Source organism: Salvelinus alpinus, chromosome 26, assembly GCF_045679555.1.
Source record: "Salvelinus alpinus chromosome 26, SLU_Salpinus.1, whole genome shotgun sequence".
Lineage (NCBI taxonomy): Eukaryota > Metazoa > Chordata > Actinopteri > Salmoniformes > Salmonidae > Salvelinus > Salvelinus alpinus.
Genome location: NC_092111.1, coordinates 34,895,762 through 34,914,982, shown reverse-complemented (window position 1 = coordinate 34,914,982; position 19,221 = coordinate 34,895,762). Strand labels below are relative to the sequence as shown.

At 42.8% G+C, this 19,221-nt stretch overlaps 1 protein-coding gene across 15 annotated transcripts in view; it reads right to left on the bottom strand.

Moving 5' to 3' along the window:
- The window catches only part of LOC139555236 (focal adhesion kinase 1-like), a 219,602-nt gene that overhangs the window by 89,099 nt on the left and 111,282 nt on the right, over positions 1-19,221 (bottom strand). For all 15 annotated transcript variants that reach the window (XM_071368874.1, XM_071368875.1, XM_071368868.1 and 12 more), the window contains one exon: positions 11,842-12,008. In XM_071368874.1, coding sequence (XP_071224975.1) covers positions 11,842-12,008 — 167 coding nt within the window. The remainder of the gene's footprint in view (positions 1-11,841; positions 12,009-19,221) is intronic.

The following is a 19,221-nucleotide window of genomic DNA, read 5'->3' as shown; positions in this document are numbered from 1 at the left end:
CTGTGAAGATGAATCCTTACTGTGGTGATTTAAAAAAATGTGCACTTTAATGTTAGTCAGCAGCTTCAAAACAAAAGTTGTGTGATGGAATTCTACTGTTCATACAACTCCATAAATTTTCAGTATGTATTGTATGTGTATGTATGTTTCATGTATGAAGTTTACAGATTTACAGGACAGGCGAACACTTTCTTCATTACACATTTAAAATCACTCTCCTTAGTTTGTAAGGTGTACGCAGGGATTACATTTAGATTTTATATGCGTATGTGTAAGTGGTTTAAAAATTCCTTTCTTTAAAAGTCTCATTTAATCTTAAAGTGCATTACTATATTTTTCAGTACCAATTAAAGTTTTGTGCCTTTGTACAATCAGTGGGATCAGTTGCAATGCATATTTGTGAATGATAAAAGTAAATTGCACATTTGTCTAAGGAAATATGAGGTGTTTCATGAAATGTTTTGTAAAAGGATAGTTCATTAAATTTCAATATTTTCCTAATGTTCTTGTGCTTCTTTACACCAAAACAAAGGAAAGACATGATATTTTGGTTATTTATAGCAGAGTATGGTATAATTTTAATTGTCCGGCCCACTTGACATCTCCCTAGGCCGTATGTGGCCCACGATGCGAAATGAGTTTGACACCCCTGGTCTAGATTGTCTAGCCCAGCTGATTTGTACGGGTCCAGATTTTGCAGCTCTTTCAGAACATCTGCTATCTGGATTTGGGTGAAGGAGAAGCTCGGGAGGCTTGGGCAAGTAGCTTTGGGGGTTGCGGAGCTGTTGGCTGGGGTTGGGGTAGCAAGGAGGAAACCATGGCCAGCCGTAGAGAAATGCTTAGTGAAATATTTTGATTTATCGGTGGTGACAGGAGGTGCTCTTATTCTCCATGGACTTTACAGTGTCACAGAACTTTCTCGAGTTACAGCTGCAGGATGCACATTTCTGTTTGAAAAAGCTAGCCTTTGCTTTCCTAACTGACATTGTGTATTAGTTCCTGACTTCCCTGAAAAGTTGCATATCGCGGGGATTATTCGATGTTAGTGCAGTACGGCACAGGATGTTTTTGTGCTGGTCGAGGGCAGTCAGGTCTGGAGTGAACCAAGGGCTATATCTGTTCTTAGTTCAAAAATTTTCAAAGGGGCATGCTTATTTAAGATGGTGAGGAAATTACTTTAAAGAACAACCAGGCATCCTCTACTGACGGGATGAGGTCAATACCCTTCCAGGATACCCGGGCCAGGTCGATTAGAAAGGCCTGCTCGCAGAAGTGTTTTAGGGAGTGTTTGACAGTGATGAGGGGTGGTCGTTTGACCGCGGACCCATAACGGATGCAGGCAATGAGGCAGTGATCGCTGAGATCCTGATTGAAAACAGCAGAGGTGTATTTGGAGGGCAAGTTGGTCAGGATAATATCTATGAGGGTGCCCATGTTTACGGATTTAGGATTGTACCTGGTGGGCTCCTTGATAATTTGTGTGAGATTGAGGGCATCTAGCTTAGATTGTAGGACGGCCGGGGTGTTAAGCATATCCCAGTTTAGGTCACCTAGCAGAACGAACTCTGAAGATAGATGGGGGGCAGTCAATTCACATATGGGAGCTGAGGGTGGTCTATAGCAGGCAGCAACAGTGAGAGACTTATTTCTGGAGAGATTAATTTTAAAAATTTGAAGCTCGAACCGTTTGGGCACAGACCTGGAAAGTATGACAGAACTTTGCAGGCTATCTCTGCAGTAGACTGCAACTCCTCCCCCTTTGACAGTTCTATCTTGACGGAAAATGTTGTGGTTGGGGATGGAAATATCAGAATTTTTGGTTGCCTTCCTAAGCCAGGATTCAGACACGAAAGGCTATTAAAACTGGTTGTCTAGTGCGTTGGAGACAGAGAATAAAAGGAGCAGGTTTCTGGGCGTGGTAGATCAGATTCAGGGCATAATGTACAGATAGGGGTATGGTAGGGTGCGGCTACAGTGGAAGTAAACCTAGACATTGAGTGATGATGAGAGAGGTTGCATCTCTGGAGGCACTATTTGTGCTAGGTGAGATCACCGCAGAGCTAGCTAAGAGCAAGCTAAGACAACAATGGGTTAGACAACAACAGCTAATCAGCTAAGACAACAACAGGTGAAATGGCGAAGAATGGGCGGAGAGGGTCAATTAACTACACATAGGGCCTGAGTTCGAGGCTGGGGCCGACAGATAAACAAAATAAACTAAAAGGAGTACCGTGATTAATGAACAGTCCAGCAGGCATCAGCTATGTAGCCAGGTGATCATAGGGTCCAGTGAACAGCAATAGATGAAACAGGGAAGCCGCTAGGTAGTCGTTACTACGCTAACAAGCGGGAGACACCGCGTTCATAAAGATAGCAAGCCGGGGCTAGCAGAAGCGTCTTCACCGATCTCCGGCAAAGGCCGGTTGAGGGCACAACGGACAGAATTACGTCGGCAGACCAGTCGTGATGGATCTTCGGGGCTCCGTGTCGACAAAGGGTCCAGGCCAATTGGCAAAAGAGGTATTGTAGCTGGAGTAATTTAGTTTGCTAGCCGGGAGATGCACCTGGCTCGAGGCTAACTGATGCTAGCTTCGGGACAAGGGCGTTATCCACTATAGCCACTCGGTAGCAGCTAGTGTTGCTTGTTGCTTGCCTTAAAGCGAGTATACAGTCGTGGACAAAAGTTTTGAGAATGACACAAATATTAATTTTCACAAAGTCTGCTGCCTCAGTTTGTATGATGGCAATTTGCATATACTCCAGAATGTTATGAAGAGTGATCAGATTAATTGCAATTAATTGCAAAGTCCCTCTTTGCCATGCAAATGAACTGAATCCTAAAAAAACTTTTCCACTGCATTTCAGCCCTGCCACAAAAGGACCAGCTGACATCATGTCAGTGATTCTCTTGTTAACACAGGTGTGAGTGTTGACGAGGACAAGGCTGGAGATCACTCTGTCATGCTGATTGAGTTCGAATAACAGACTGGAAGCTACAAAAGGAGGGTGGTGCTTGGAATCATTGTTCTTCCTCTGTCAACCATGGTTACCTTCAAGGAAACACGTGCCGTCATCATTGCTTTGCGCAAAAAAGGCTTCACAGGCAAGGATATTGCTGTCAGTAAGATTGCAACTAAATCAACCATTTATCGGATCATCAAGAACTTCAAGGAGAGCAGTTCAATTGTTGTGAAGAAGGATTCAGGGCGCCCAAGAAAGTCCAGCAAGCGCCAAGACTGTCTCCTAAAGTTGATTCAGCTGCGGGATCACGGCACCACCAGTACAGAGCTTGCTCAGGAATGGCAGCAGGCAGGTGTGAGTGCATCTGCACGCACAGTGAGGCAAAGACTTTTGGAGGATGGCCTGGTGTCAAAAAGGGCTGCAAAGAAGACACTTCTCTCCAGGAAAAACATCAGGGACAGACTGATATTCTGCAAAAGGTACAGGGATTGGACTGCTGGGACTGGGGTTAAGTCATTTTATCTGATGAATATCCTTTCCGATTGTTTGGGGCATCCGGAAAAAAGCTTGTCCGGAGAAGACAAGGTGAGTGCTACCATCAGTCCTGTGTCATACCAACAGTAAAGCATCCTGAGACCATTCATGTGTGTGGTTGCTTCTCAGCCAAGGGAGTGGGCTCACTCACAATTCTGCTTAAGAACACAGCCATGAATAAAGAATGGTTCCAACACATCCTCCGAGAACAACTTCTCCCAACCATCCAGGAACAGTTTGGTGACGAACAATGCCTTTTCCAGCACGATGGAGCACCTCGCCATAAGGCAAAAGTGATAACTAAGTGGCCCAGGGAACAAAACATCAATATTTTGGGTCCATGGCCAGGAAACTCCCCAGACCTTAATCCCATTGAGAACTTGTGGTCAATCCTCAAGAGGCGGGTGGACAAACAAAAACCCACAAATTCTGACAAACTCCAAGCATTGATTATGCAAGAATGGGTTGCCATCAGTCAGGATGTGGCCCAGAAGTTAATTGACAGCATGCCAGGGCCGAAGGCAGAGATCTTGAAAAAGAAGGGTCAACACTGCAAATATTGACTCTTTGCATCAACTTCATGTAATTGTCAATAAAAGCCTTTGACACTTATTAAATGCTTGTAATTATACTTCAGTATTCCATAGTAACATCTGACAAAAATATCTAAAGACACTGAGGCAGCAGACTTTGTGAAAATTAATATTTGTGTCATATTCAAAACTTTTGGCCACGACTGTAGACTGCATTTCAGTCGTTTGGCATGATTGCGTGCGTCATTGGGCAGCTTGTGGGTGGGTTTCCATTTGTAATCCATGATAGTTTGCAAACCCTGCCACATCCGACGAGCATCAAAGCTGGTGCAGTAGGATTTGATCTTAGTCCTGTATTGTCACTTTGCCTGTTTGATGGCTTGTTAGAGAGTGTAGCGGAATTTCTTATAAGAGTCCGGGTTAGTGTCCAGCTCCTTGAAAGCGGCAGGAACAGTGGGTCGGTTTATGTTGCAGTGTGCATGTCATTACCTGTTGGTTGGTGTGAAAGGCTTTAAACAGATACACTACATATACAAAAGTATGTGGACACCCCTTCATATTCATGGCTTCGGATATTTCAGAGCCACACCTGTTTTTTATTTCATTTTAATTTTACCTTTATTTAACTAGGCAAGTCAGTTAAGAACAAATTCTTATTTTCAATGGCGGCCTAGGAACAGTGGGTTAACTGCCTTGTTCAGGGGCAGAACGACAGATTTTTACCTTGTCAGCTCGGGGATTCGATCTTGCAACCAGCTCCTTGAAAGCGGCAGCTCTAGCCTTTAGCCTTTAGCTCAGATTGGATGTTACCTGTAATCTATGGCTTATGGTTAGGATACAGTGCCTTCAGAAAGTAGGCATACCCCTTGACTTGACCCCAAAAAACTGTGTTACAGTCTGAATTCACAATTGATAAAAATAAAAAATAATAAAATGTATATCACTCATCTACACACAATGGCAAAATTAAAACATGTTTCTAGATATTTTAGCAAATGTTTTGAAAATGAAATACAGAAATCTAATTTACATAAGTATTTACACCCCTTTGCCCCAAACATAACGCTTTGTATTTAGGACATAAAGTTAATTTATTCGCCACATTTTTTGAAGTTTAACTTTAGTGCAAACAGGATGCATGTTTTGTAATATTTTTATTCTGTACAGACTTCCTTCTTTTCACTCTGTCAATTAGATTAGTAACTACAATGTTGTTGATCCATCCTCAGTTTTCTCCTATCACAGCTTTTAAACTCTAACTGTTTTAAAGTCACCATTGGCCTCATGGTGAAATCCTTGATCCTTAATTACACATCCAAAGTGTAATTAACTTCACCATGCTCAAAGGGATATTCAATATCTGTTTGCTTTATTTTTTACACCCATATACCAATAGGCGCCCTTCTTTACGAGGCATTGGAAAACCTCCCTGGTCTTTGTGGTTGAATCTGTGTTTAAAATTCACTGCTAGGCTGAGGGACCTTGCAGATAATTGTATGTGTGGGGTACAGAGATTAGGTAGTAATTCAAAAATGTTAAACACTACTATTGTACACAGAGTGAGTCCATGCAAGGTATTATGTCACTTGTTACAATTTTTCCCCCCTGCTGAACGTATTTAGCTTGCCATAACAAAGGGCTTGAATACTTATTGACTCAAGACATTTCAGCTTAAAATTTTGTATTATTTTGTAAAATTCTCTTAAAACATAATTCCACTTTGACATTATGGGTTGTGTAGGCCAGTGACAAAATCTCAAATTTGTGGAAAAAGTCAAGGGGTGTGAATACTTTGTTGTTTGGTTGTTGTTTGCTTATGGCCCTATACAGCTCGTTGAATGCGGTCTTAGTGTCAGCATCGGTTTGTGGTGGTTAATAGATCGCTACGAATAGTGCAGTCTACAGCTTATCATGACGTATTCTAACTCAGGAGAGCAGAACCTCAAGACTTCCTCAATATTAGAGATGGTGCAGCAGCTGTTGTTAACAAAGAGACACACCACCCCTCCTGAGGTTACCCGACGTTGCCGTTCTGTCCTGCTGGTGCAGAGGAAAAAAAGCTGGTTGTATATGTCCTTGTTCAGCCAAGTTTCCGAGAAACATAGGATATTACAGTTGCTCAGGTCCCGTTGATAGGATCATCTCCAATGGAGCTTTTTTGTGCTCCAATTGTGTTTTTACACAATAAGTCACAAAGCTATCACACAGTACAGTCCACAGAAGCAAAGATAATATGTATATTGTACCCCAATAATGTTTTTTTTTTTTTTTTTTTAAATGTACCTTGTGTGTAGACATCACTACAGCCGGGTCGGTTTATGTTGCAGTGTGCATGTCATTACCTGTTGGTTGGTGTGAAAGGCTTTATACAGATACACTACATATACAAAAGTATGTGGACACCCCTTCATATTCATGGCTTCGGATATTTCAGAGCCACACCTGTTTTTTATTTCATTTTAATTTTACCTTTATTTAACTAGGCAAGTCAGTTAAGAACAAATTCTTATTTTCAATGACGGTCTAGGAACAGTGGGTTAACTGCCTTGTTCAGGGGCAGAACGACAGATTTTTACCTTGTCAGCTCGGTGATTCGATCTTGCAACCTTTCGGTTATTAGTCCAACACTCTAAACACTAGGCTACCTGCCGCCCATTTCAGGAGCTAGCATACAGTATATAGTTCAAGCTATAACAGCTCTAATGCAAACACTTCCTAGTTACTCAGTGACACGCACACGAGGGGAAGGGTGAGGTTATTTGATCTGAAAAAGGAATAGTCAGAGGTGCACAGTGTGTTATCTAAAACGTCACTAAGAGATGAAAGCCTACAGTTCAGCCAGTCAAAGGCAGACGGCAGACAGCATAACGAGACGAAAAGCAACAGAATGAGAAGAAATAAAAGAACACTCCCCTGGTTGTCTCCCCTGGTTGACTCCCCTGGTTGTCTCCCCTGGTTGTCTCCACAGACAAGAGCAGGCATACTAATGACAACCATGTGTTTCTGTGCCTCTCTCTCTCTCTCAATTTCAATGAAATTCAAAGGGCTTTATTGGCATCTCTCTCACTCACTATTACAGTTAAACCATGCGTCTCTGAACATACCCTCTCCCTCTAGTCTCCCTTCTCTCTGTCTTTCTTTCTCCCACAACTAATACAGACAACATGTTATCATCCGTGTGTGTTTTCCTGAGCCTCCTTCCTCAGACACGGCCTGATAACTCTTCCACTTTCACCCACTTCCAACTGATCCCAGACCTGCCTGCCACAGTGCCACACCATAACTCTTCCACTTTCCCCCACTTCCAACTGATCCCAGATCTGCCTGCCACAGTGCCACACCATAACTCTTCCACTTTCCCCCACTTCCAACTGATCCCAGACCTGCATGCCACAGTGCCACACCATAACTCTTCCACTATATAGGCAATAGGGTGCCGTTTGAGGTAACGTAACTGAAATGGAATCATAGTATTGAATCATAACAGTACTGACAGGCTTCTTACTATATGTTGTATTGAATCATAACAGTACTGACAGGCTTCTTACTGTGCGTTATTGTATTGACATTATTGTCTCCTCATGTGGCTGTAATCGGCAACACTGACAAATGGCATTAGGGACTTCAGTGGTCAATTTATGAGATCACCTCTACTCCTCCTCCCCTGAGAGCAAATGATCAATGTGACAACACACACGAACACACGCATGAGAACACACAGACACAGTCACACAGACACAGTCACACAGACACAGTCACACAGACACAGTCAGTCAGACAGAGAATAACTAAAGTTACCTTGAGTCAGTATGTGTGATCTCCGACAGCAACGGTGTCTGGGTCGCTGCGTGTCCAGTCCCCATACCCTTTCCCAACCATTGAGGAGTTAGTGTCACTACTATGTATAATCAAATTAAATCAAATCAAATTGTATTGGTCACATACACATATTTAGCAGATGTTATTGGTCACATACACATATTTAGCAGATGTTATTGGTTATTGGTCACCACACCACCCTCTGGAGAGCCCTGCGGTTGTGGGCAGTGCAGTTGCCATACCAGGCGGTGATACAGCCCGACAGGATGCTCTCAATTGTGCATCTGTAAAAGTTTGAGGGTCTTAGGGGCCAAGCCACATTTCTTCAGCCTCCTGAGGTTGAAGAGGCGCTGTTGCGCCTTCTTCACCACACTGTCTGTGTGGGTGGACCATTTCAGATTGTCAGTGATGTGTACACTTTCCACCTTCTCCACTGCTGTCCTGTCGATGTGGATAGGGGGGGTGCTCCCTCTCCTGTTTCCTGAAGTCCACGATCAGCTCCTTTGTTTTGTTGACGTTGAGGGAGAGGTTATTTTCCTGGCACCACTCCACCAGGGCCCTCACCTCCTCCCCGTAGGCTGTCTTGTCGTTGTTGGTAATCAGGCCTACTTCTGTTGTGTTGTCTGCAAACTTGATGATTGAGTTGGAGGCGTGCATGGCCATGCAGTCATGGGTGAACAGGAAGTACAGGAGGGGGCTGAGCACGCACCCTTGTGGGCTCCCTATGTTGAGGATCAGCGAAGTGGAGGTGTTGTTTCCTACCTTCACCACCTGGGGGCGCCCCGTCAGGAAGCGTAATTAGTGTTGGTGAAGTGAATATGATGAATATTATTAAGGTTCTGGTCTTCTGAGACACAAACAAATCAAATAACTATACAATTAAGTCCCAAATTTAAATAAAATAAAAATGTTATAAAAACAAATAGTAATAACAACACAAAAAACAAGTCATCCCGTTTGTCATGTTTGGTTGTTTCAAGACTAATGAGTCTTACGTCCACGCAATATTACTTACAAGGAGCAGTTCCCATCTTTTTTTCACATACATCTGTCTGCAGTTTTATTTGATAGGTAATCTTTACCATTAAATACATTTCTTTTACTCTACAAGTCCACTATTCTATGGTAGGAATGTCCTTATTTAGCCAATGTGCTGTAAATTCATTTCTTTGCTGCAGACAAAAGTATATTTAATAGGTAGGCATTTTGAAAGTGCTCAGGAATTTCTCCAAGTACAGCATTCTCTGGGTCCTTTGCCAACCATTTAAATATATTGTTTAAAAATGCAAAAACATCATTCCAGAATTTCATTATTCTAGGACAAGACCAGAAAGTATCTAGGTAATTTGCTAATAATTCCCCACATTTTCTCCAGCATTCATTGGTTGTTCCTGGTCTTATCGTCACCATGTTGTCTGGAGATAGAAAGTACGTCCAGGTGATTTTCATTGATCATCTTTACATGTATTTGAGTGTTTAACGGTCTGAGCATTTCTACAGATTGCCTCTCAAGTTTCATTTTCAATATTCTCCACAAATTCAGATTCCCACCTGCACTTAGTTTGCAGAGCTTTGCTCTGTGTCATGACAGCAATAGATTGGTATAGTTTTATTATTGTTTTACTACTAGTTGTCCTTTTCTGGATATTCATTAGATATTTTTCTATGGGAGAGGGCTCAACCTTCATTTTTACACAGTTGGGGTGTTTCAGTAAAAAGTCTCAGCTGTAAATAGTGGAAGAAATCTGACTTTGGCAAATAAAAGTCTGAACTTAGTTCACCGAATGATTTAACTTGGTTGTTCTTCAAGACTTGGTGTACATATTGCAAATAGAGTAATGACCACCATTGGAAAGCTGAATCTAGTGATAATGGGATGAAATCTGTAAGATCTGCAGTACCAGTTAGGGATGATATACCCATAGGTAGATAGACTGCATTGTACATTCCTCCAAATCGGGATTGTCTGATTGGACCACAGGTTCTTACTATCACACTGTAATCTAGCACTGAAATACTGATCAACACACATCCTGTACTACTGTTCAGCACCGAGCTCCACCACCAAAACACTGACATCAATGTCCAGACACACTCCATGACTTACAACACCTTTAGACAAGTCCACAATAGGCCTGTCATTCATACAGGTGGTGGAAGGGAAAGACAGACATCTGCATTGGGTTAATCACAGGCTAATATGAGGATGACATCATCCTCCTGACATGCCAGCTTCCTGGATGAGCTAAAGGCCCTCTGGAACGAACACACAAACACACACACACACACAGGGCCCTCAGGGTTCGATTTTTTCCCTTTTGAGGAAGGTGTGTGTCACTGATGATCACAGAAAGACAGTGTTTCAACATCCCTCACTCCTAGGACAGGAACATTCAGATGACTAAACCAACCCTGGGGGCGTCATGCAGTGTAATTAGGGGAAACTCTCTGTCTGTCTAACTAGACTATAAACAGTTAACACTGTGTTTGAGTTTCCGCAAATCTCACACACATGGACATAAAACCCAGTTGCACGACACACACACACACTTAATAAAGTATAAATAAAGGGTTTATGTCCCCCATTGAACAGGTGTGCGCTGTTCTGTGCTGGGCTGTGAAAAGAGCTGTTCTGTTTTGTGCACAGAGCTGAACACTGCAGTCCAGTGGAGTGAGGTAATTTAAGATTTCCACTAAGTAGATTCAACAAACCCTTGAGCCATTTCTATGCAGCAAGAGAGTTTACGTCCGCACGCACACACACAGCTCCTCAGTATGCTTATTGTGGAACAGAACAGTAAAGGAGGGAGGGAAGGGGGGGAGGGCGATTGAAGGAGGGAGACTGAACTCTTGTTGCTTCCCATTTCTCCCACCCTGAGTTCTATCACGAACGAGAGAGAGAGAGAGAGAGAGAGAGAGAGAGAGAGAGAGAAGAGAAGAGAGAAGAGAGAAGAGAGAAGAGAGAAGAGAGAGAGAGAGAGAGCAATACAGAAAGAAAGAGAGAGAGAGAGAGAGAGAGAGAGAGAGAGAGAGAGCAATACAGAAAGAAATAACTCTGGGATATGAAATCACATCACGATAGAAAACACACAACAGTGTATCCTAGTCAGTGGCACTGGTCCAATCATAATGGGTGAGAAAAGCCAGACAGTCCTTTGTGAACAGATTTAAGTCAGGGTAGTTACCCATCCATAGCAGAGCCATGTAGAGAGAGATGACGCACACTCAGGATGTGTCCCAAATGGCCGTCTTTTTCCTATATAGGCGATGGTCAAAAGTTGTGCACTATGTAGGGAATAGGGTGCCATTTGGGACGCACACACAGACTCAAATACAGCCAGAAAAAATACCTCAGACTCCCATTCTTAGGATTGAAGTGCGGAGATTCGAGGAGGAACATTTGACAGTAACTTAGGATGGACTGTGAAACGCCTCGAGTGATGATCCAAGTCAGGATTGAAACTTAAGATGTTTATAATGTTCAATGAAATGGGGCCATTCTGAATGCAAAACAGCGTACTACAGTATGCAAGCTGTAGAGGCACTTGAGTGGCTTATACTGAAGCCATGTTGAATTCTGTGTTCAGAACATATTTCATGTGACGGTTACAGGTAGATCACACAGACAATGTGTTGGTTTTATCTTAATAGGAGAATGAATGAGCACATAACTCCACTTGACAGTGAGAAACTATATTGTTTGTGCCTACCAAGGTATTCAGTTGTAGCAGTGAAACACACTCACACATTAAAAGGTATTGCAGTGGCACCAACTGCTGCATGTCTCCATGACAACAAGGGAGACAGACGTGTTGTCATTGTCTAAGGGCCATTGGTTTACACAAACACACACACACACACACACACACACACACACACACACACACACACACACACACACACACACACACACACACACACACACACACACACACACACACACACACACACACACACACACAGAAACACACACACACACACACACTCTGCTTACCTCCACTCCTCCTGGGAGCGGTTCTGCTCGTACTTCTCCCTCACATGGGACACGCCCATATCAGGGTGGAGCCAGTGGACCTGGCCGGACTGGGAGTGGCTGAGACGCAGGCCAAAGCACGCCACGCATTTCACCTTGTGGATGTCCAAAATCTTCTGGATGATCCCCTGTAGAGACGGACCACAGGAGAGTTGAGTTAAGAGACAGTAGTCAAGCCATGGTATGGCTTGCCCTCCAAATACACCTCTGCTGTTTTCAACCAGGACGCTCCCTAAAACACTCCTGCGAGCAGGCCTTTCTAATCGACCTGGCCCATGTATCCTGGAAGGACATTGACCTCATCCCGTCAGTAGAGGATGCCTGGTTGTTCTTTAAAACTGCTTTCCTCACCATCTTAAATAAGCATGCCCCATTCAAAAAATGTAGAACTAAGAACAGATATAGCCCTTGGTTCACTCCAGACTTGACTGCCCTTGACCAGCACAAAAACACCCTGTGGCGGACTGCAATAGCATCGAATAGTCCCCGCGATATGCAACTTTTCAGTGAAATCAGGAATCAATAGACCCAGTCAGTTAGGAAAGCAAAGGCTAACTTTTTCAAACAGAAAAAACACTAATTCCAAAAGTCTTCGAAAGCCAAGTGAACAAACAGATCACCGACCATTTTGAATCCCACCGTACCTTCTCCGCTATGCAATCTGGTTTCCGAGCTGGTCACGGGTGCAAGTAGCCACGCTCAAGGTCCTAAAAAATATCATAACCGCCATCGATAAAAGACAGTACTGTGCAGCCGTCTTCATCGACCAGGCCAAGGCTTTCGACTCTGTCAATTACCTTATTCTTATCGGCAGACTCAACAGCCTTGGTTTCTCAAATGACTGCCTCGCCTGGTTTACCAACTACTTCTCAGATAGAGACCAGTGTGTCTAATCGGAGGGCCTGTTGTTCAGACCTCTGGCAGTCTCTATAGGGGTGCCACAGGGTTCAATTCTCGGGCCGACTCTTTTCTCTGTATATATCAATGATGTCGCTCTTGCTGCGGGTGATTCCTTGATCCACCTCTACGCAGACGACACCATTCTGTATACATCTGGCCCTTCTTTGGACACTGTGTTAACAAACCTCGAAACGAGCTTCAACGCCATACAACACTAATTCCGTGGCCTCCAACTGCTCTTAAATGCTAGTAAAACTAAATGCATGCTCTTCAATCGATCGCTGCCTGCAACCGCCCGCCCGACTAGCATCACTACTCTGGACGGTTCTGACTTAGAATATGTGGACAACTACAAATACCTAGGTGTCTGGTTAGACTGTAAACTCTCCTTCCAGACTCACATTAAGCATCTCCAATCCAAAGTTAAATCTAGAACCGGCTTCCTATTTCGCAACAAAGCCTCCTTCACTCATGCTGCCAAACATACCCTCGTAAAACTGACTATCCTACCGATCCTTGACTTTGACGATGTCGTTTACAAAATAGCCTCCAACACTCTACTCAGCAAACTGGATGCAGTCTATGACAGTGCCATCCGTTTTGTCACCAAAGCCCCATATACTAACCACCACTATGACCTGTATGCTCTCGTTGGCTGGTCCTCGCTACATATTCGTCGCCAAACCCACTGGCTCCAGGTCATCTATAAGTCTTTGCTAGGTAAAGCTCCGCCTTATCTCAGCTCACTGGTCACCATAGTAACACCCACCCGTAGCACACGCTCCAGCAGGTATATCTCACTGGTCATCCCCAGAGCCAACAGCTCCTTTGGCCGCCTTTCCTTCCAGTTCTCTGCTGCCAATGACTGGAACGAATTGCAAAAATCACTGAAGTTGGAGACTTATTTCTCCCTCCCTAACTTTAAGCGTCAGCTGTCAGAGCAGCTTACCGATCGCTGCAGCTGTACACAGCCCATCTGTAAATAGCCCATCCAACCAACTACCTACCTCATCCCCATATTTGTTTTTCTGCTCTTTTGCACACCAGTATTTCTACTTGTACATCCTCATCTGCACATCTATCACTCCAGTGTAAATTGCTAAATTGTAATTACTTCGCCACTATTGTCCTATTTATTGCCTTACCTCCTTACATCATTTGCACACACTGTATATAGATTTTTCTATTGTGTTATTAACTGTACGTTTGTTTATCCTATGTGTAACTCTGTGTTGCTTTTGTCACACTGCTTTGCTTTATCTTGACCAGGTCGCAGTTGTAAATGAGAACTTGTTCTAAACTGGCCTACCTGGTTAAATAAAGGTGAAATTAAATAAATAAATACAATTTTAAATGCTAGGGCAACACAGAAGAGTTGAGTTAAGAGACTGTAGTCAAAAAAAGTCCACACAATTTAAGACACTGAATAGAACATTTTCTGGAGACAGACAACAAAACACAGTAAACACATATAGATAACAGACATAGAATGCCTTCTACTGAGAGGTGAAGAGAAGACAGGCTCTTACAACCGTTCTGTGTGAGTGATGTTATCTTATGCCATGGCAGTGGCCCGTCTGCCTAGTGACAGTGGGTAGGCTGTCTGAGCGGATTAGTGGGGTGTGTGCAGCTTTGGCAGAGTGGCCAAGGAGGGCACCAACCATTACCCCCCATCTGATCAGCTCCACAGGAACAATGTGACACTCAAACGGCCACTCAGTCAGAACCTCCATGTCTCTCTCTGTGACATCGTCTCAGTGTCTGTCCAGTTTAACATCAAACCCCCAGACCAGACCTGACGGACCACTCACGACGAGTCGAACATAAAGTGCCAACTAGAGTCTCAATAGACTAGCTCTTGACTGTAAAGTCTATGACTGGCCAGATGGACCACTCACATGCCTGTCATAAAATGCTGTAAGTGAGCAAAACTAGGGCTCCATGTTAAGTCTATGGCTGGCTGACAAGGAGACATTCTGGCCTCGCATGGCTGGGTTGGGGTCATGAGCGGCTGTATGAATGCATAGTACTACACACAGGCAATACAAATGTGAGATTCCGGCACAAACACTTAAAAGTCATTGCATATTTATGAAGATTGTATTTTGAGGGGAAATAGAAAGCCAGGCCGTTTAAACTGTGCCCCAGTTGCAGCCTGATGGCCAGTGGAAACAGTGTGGAGGATAACAGGGCCTGATCACTGCCCCAGGGGAGAGAAGGAGGGGAGAGAGGAGAAGAGGAAGAGGAGAGGAGGAAGAGAGGAGAAACATTCCAATTGGGAGAGTGAATTCCAAGCCTGTGTTTGGTAATGCGATTTCCAACTTAGGCAGGTCTCTATGCTGCTCTGGCCTTGGGGACTGACTTTCTGCATCTGTAATGGAAATGTCTCTTGAAGACTGTCCACGGCAAGACAGTGTCGTTGAATAGGACTAGAGGAACTGGGCTCTTTAGAAGGTAGAAAAAGTGAAACAAGAATCCATTTTGATTGGTAGTTCCAGTAACAATGCACTAGGGACTAGAGGTTGACCGATTAATCGGAATGGACGATTAATTAGGGCCGATTTCAAGTTTTCATAACAATCGTAAATATGTATTTTTGGACACAATTTGGCCGTTTTTTTTTTACACCTTTATTTAACTAGGCAAGTCAGTTAAGAACACATTCTTATTTACAATGACGGCCTAGGAACGGTGGGTTAACTGCCTTGTTCAGGGGCAGAATGACAGATTTTTACCTTGTCAGCTCGGGGATTCAATCTTGCAACCTTACGGTTAACTAGTCCATCGCTCTAACCACCTGATTACATTGCACTCCACAAGGAGCCTGCGTGTTACGCGAATGCAGTAAGAAGGTAAGTTGCTAGCTAGCATTAAGCTTATCTTATAAAAATCAATCAATCAATCAATCATAATCACTAGTTAACTACACATGGTTGATGATATTACTAGTTGATCTAGCGTGTCCTGCGTTGCATATAATCGATGCGGTGGCATTCGCGAAAAAGGACTGTCGTTGCTCCAACGTGTACCTAACCATAAACATCAATGCCTTTCTTAAAATCAATACACAGAAGTATATATTTTTAAACCTGCATATTTAGTTAATATTGCCTGCTAACATGAATTTCTTTTAACTAGGAAAAATGGTGTCACTTCTCTTGCAATAGAGTCAGGGTATATGCAGCAGTTTGGGCCGCCTGGCTCATTGCGAACTGTGGGAAGACTATTTCTTCCTAACAAAGACAGCCAACTTCGCCAAACAGGGGATGATTTAACAAAAGCGCATTTGCGAAATCGTTGCACGACTGTACCTAACCATAAACATCAATGCCTTTCTTAAAATCAATACACAGAAGTATATATTTTTAAACCTGCATATTTAGCTCAAAGAAATCCAGGTTAGCAGGCAATATTAACCAGGTGAAATTGTGTCACTTCTCTTGCGTTCATTGCACGCAGAGTCAGGGTATATGCAACAGTTTGGGCCGCCTGGCTCGTTGCGAATTAATTTGCCAGAATTTTACGTATGACATAACATTGAAAGCTGTTTCTTTATTTCTATGTTTTGGCCGGGTATGGTTCTCAATTAGGGACAGCTGTATCGTTGTCTCTAATTGGGAACCATACTTAGGTAGCCCTTTTCCCTCCTTTCAGTGTGGGAAGTTGACTTTTGTTAATGGCACTTAGCCCTGTAAGCTTCACGGTTGTTTTTTCATTTGTTGTTTTGTTGGCGACATTTTCTAAAATAAAAGGAATACCACGCTGTGCTTTGGTCTTCCAGCATCGGCCGTGACAGTTACACTGGCAATACTAAAGTGCCTATAAGAACATCCTATAGTCAAAGGTATATGAAATACAAATCGTATAGAGAGAAATAGTCCTATAATTCCTATAATAACTACAACCTAAAACTTCTTCATATGTTCTCATGTTCTGAGCAAAGAACTTAAACGTTAGCTTTCTTACATGGCACATATTGCACTTTTACTTTCTTCTCCAACACTTTGTTTTTGCATTATTTAAACCAAATTGAACATGTTTCATTATTTATGAGGCTAAATAGATTTTATTGCTGTATTATATTAAGTTAAAATAAGTGTTCATTCAGTATTGTTGTAATTGTCATTATTACAAATACATTTCTTTTTATTTTTAAACCGGCCGATTAATCGGTACCGGCTTTTTTTGGTCCTCCAATAATCGGTATCGGCGTTGAAAAATCATAATCGGTCGACCTCTACTAGGGACCAGGAGAACACTGAGTAAAGATATTCGATGTAACCGTACAGCACCTTTACTTTAGGCTGTAGTTCTGTATCTACTACAGTAACAATGCCTTCATGTGAATTGATGTAACCGTACAGCACCTTTACTTTAGGCTGTAGTTCTGTATCTACTACAGTAACAATGCCTTCATGTGAATTGACGTCTGTGCCTAGTTATTTTCTCTTAGTGAAGGAAAAATATTCCTGCAGAGATGAGACAAGCTGAAAAACCCTCCTTGGGAGTCCGATGGCGGGTGGTGTTAAAGAAATGCAATAGGATCATGTAAAAGTGCTCTAACAGAAGATTGTTTAGCCAGCTAAGGGCGGCTAAGCAGAAGCATGTCTCTGTCTCTGTTTACTAAGATGCATGTAAAACCCAAGTCTTCCAATAGAATGATTAAATAATGGGCCTCGGTAGGCTTCTTGGGCTGGTGGTTGGAGAGCATGGTGAAGTTTCCCGTAGGTACAGATCTAGGATCAGATTACCTTCCCCCAATCCTAACCTTAACTATTTAGTGGGGGGAATGCAAAAATGCCCCAAGTATAAGCTGGGGAGGAAGGTGGAGCAGCCAAATTGTTAAATCACTGGTAGTAGTGTCACGTTGCCATACATCAGGCCGTCAAGATGAAATGATGTTCAACTCCAACATCATCTTATTATCCACTAACCTCAAATGATCCGACAAGTAGTTCTTATTGGCCTTCAACTACGTAAAGAATGTGATTCCCCGAAGATCATTGTTTGACGTGACGCATAGCTACTGACAAAGCTTGAGTTTTACATTACGACTCGACACTTCTGTCTGTCAAGAGACTGAAGTTAGTGAGACCAAGGAAAGGATCAGTTCTCTCTTTCCATCCAGTATTCAGTACACTCAACACAATCTACATTAATGTCTTCTAATCCAATATTGGGCGCTGAATGTATTGGGCGCTGAATGTATTGGCCGCTGAGTTCCCAGGAGCATGGTGGAGAGAGTGGCTGAGTAATTGCAAAAATGAGTCTGCCCAATTAGAAAGAAAAACATCTTACATACAAATTAATAATTTTTATTTCTCGCCCGTTTTCAAGAAGCTGGCAATTGCCTACTCAGAATGTAATGGCCAAATGCTGCAAACAGAACCATATTGACGCAGTTCTGCTGGTGATTGTTTTGTAGGCCAGGTGGCAGAACTGACTGAATACAAATGGACTCACTTTCAAAGAGGAAAAATACCTCCAGAACCCAGAATGGAGACAGAAGCAATGGGAGAAATGGACTAATTTGTCTTGGGCTACTAAAATTCTAAATGCTAGACTACAACTTCAAACTAGCATCAGTCAAATGTCATATTTATCTCCCGCTTGTACCATATAGCTGGAAAAGCATGATAAATACTGGGTGATTTAAAGCATGATAACTATTAGGTGATTTAAAGCATGATAAATACTGGGTGATTTAAAGCATGATAAATACTGGGTGATTTAAAGTATACTGTGAATAGGTCTGGTTCCACGATACGGCAGACAAGGAAATAGTAGGCTACCATATCTGTCTTTGTGAGAAACAAATTGCACCAGATTACTTAGCCATAACACAAATCTCTTAAAATGTCACATGCCACCTGAATTACTGATTTGATATGATCTAAAAGATCAGCACATGTATACTCCCAGCAGACCTGGGGAAAGTCCTTACTAGTAGTAGTACTAGTACTAGTACTAGCAGTACTAGCAGTAGTAGCAGCAGTAGTAGTAGCAGCAGCAGCAGCAACAGCAGTAGTAGTAGTAGTACTAGTCCTAGCAGTAGTAGCAGTAGCAGTAGTAGCAGCAGTAGTAGTAGTAGTAGTAGTAGTAGTAGTAGTAGTAGTAGTAGTAGTAGTAGTAGTAGTAGTAGCAACAGTAGTAGAAGGTTATAGAGACAGAATCAGTCTGCTTACGATAACAGTCTCTCTCATTAGAACAAGACAAACTGAACATGACAAATTCCCCATCACACAATATTAGGCTAAACACGATGACAGCCGCATCTATGATGATATGACAGATTGTCTCTAACAAACAAGCTCATTTTACTACCCTTCCCTTGTTTTAAGGGTCCAAAAAGAAATCCCACTGGCGTATAGTCATGTGGATTCAGGAAATTAATAAGGATGACTAATGTGCACTAGGCAGAAGGTTATTCATAGATATGCA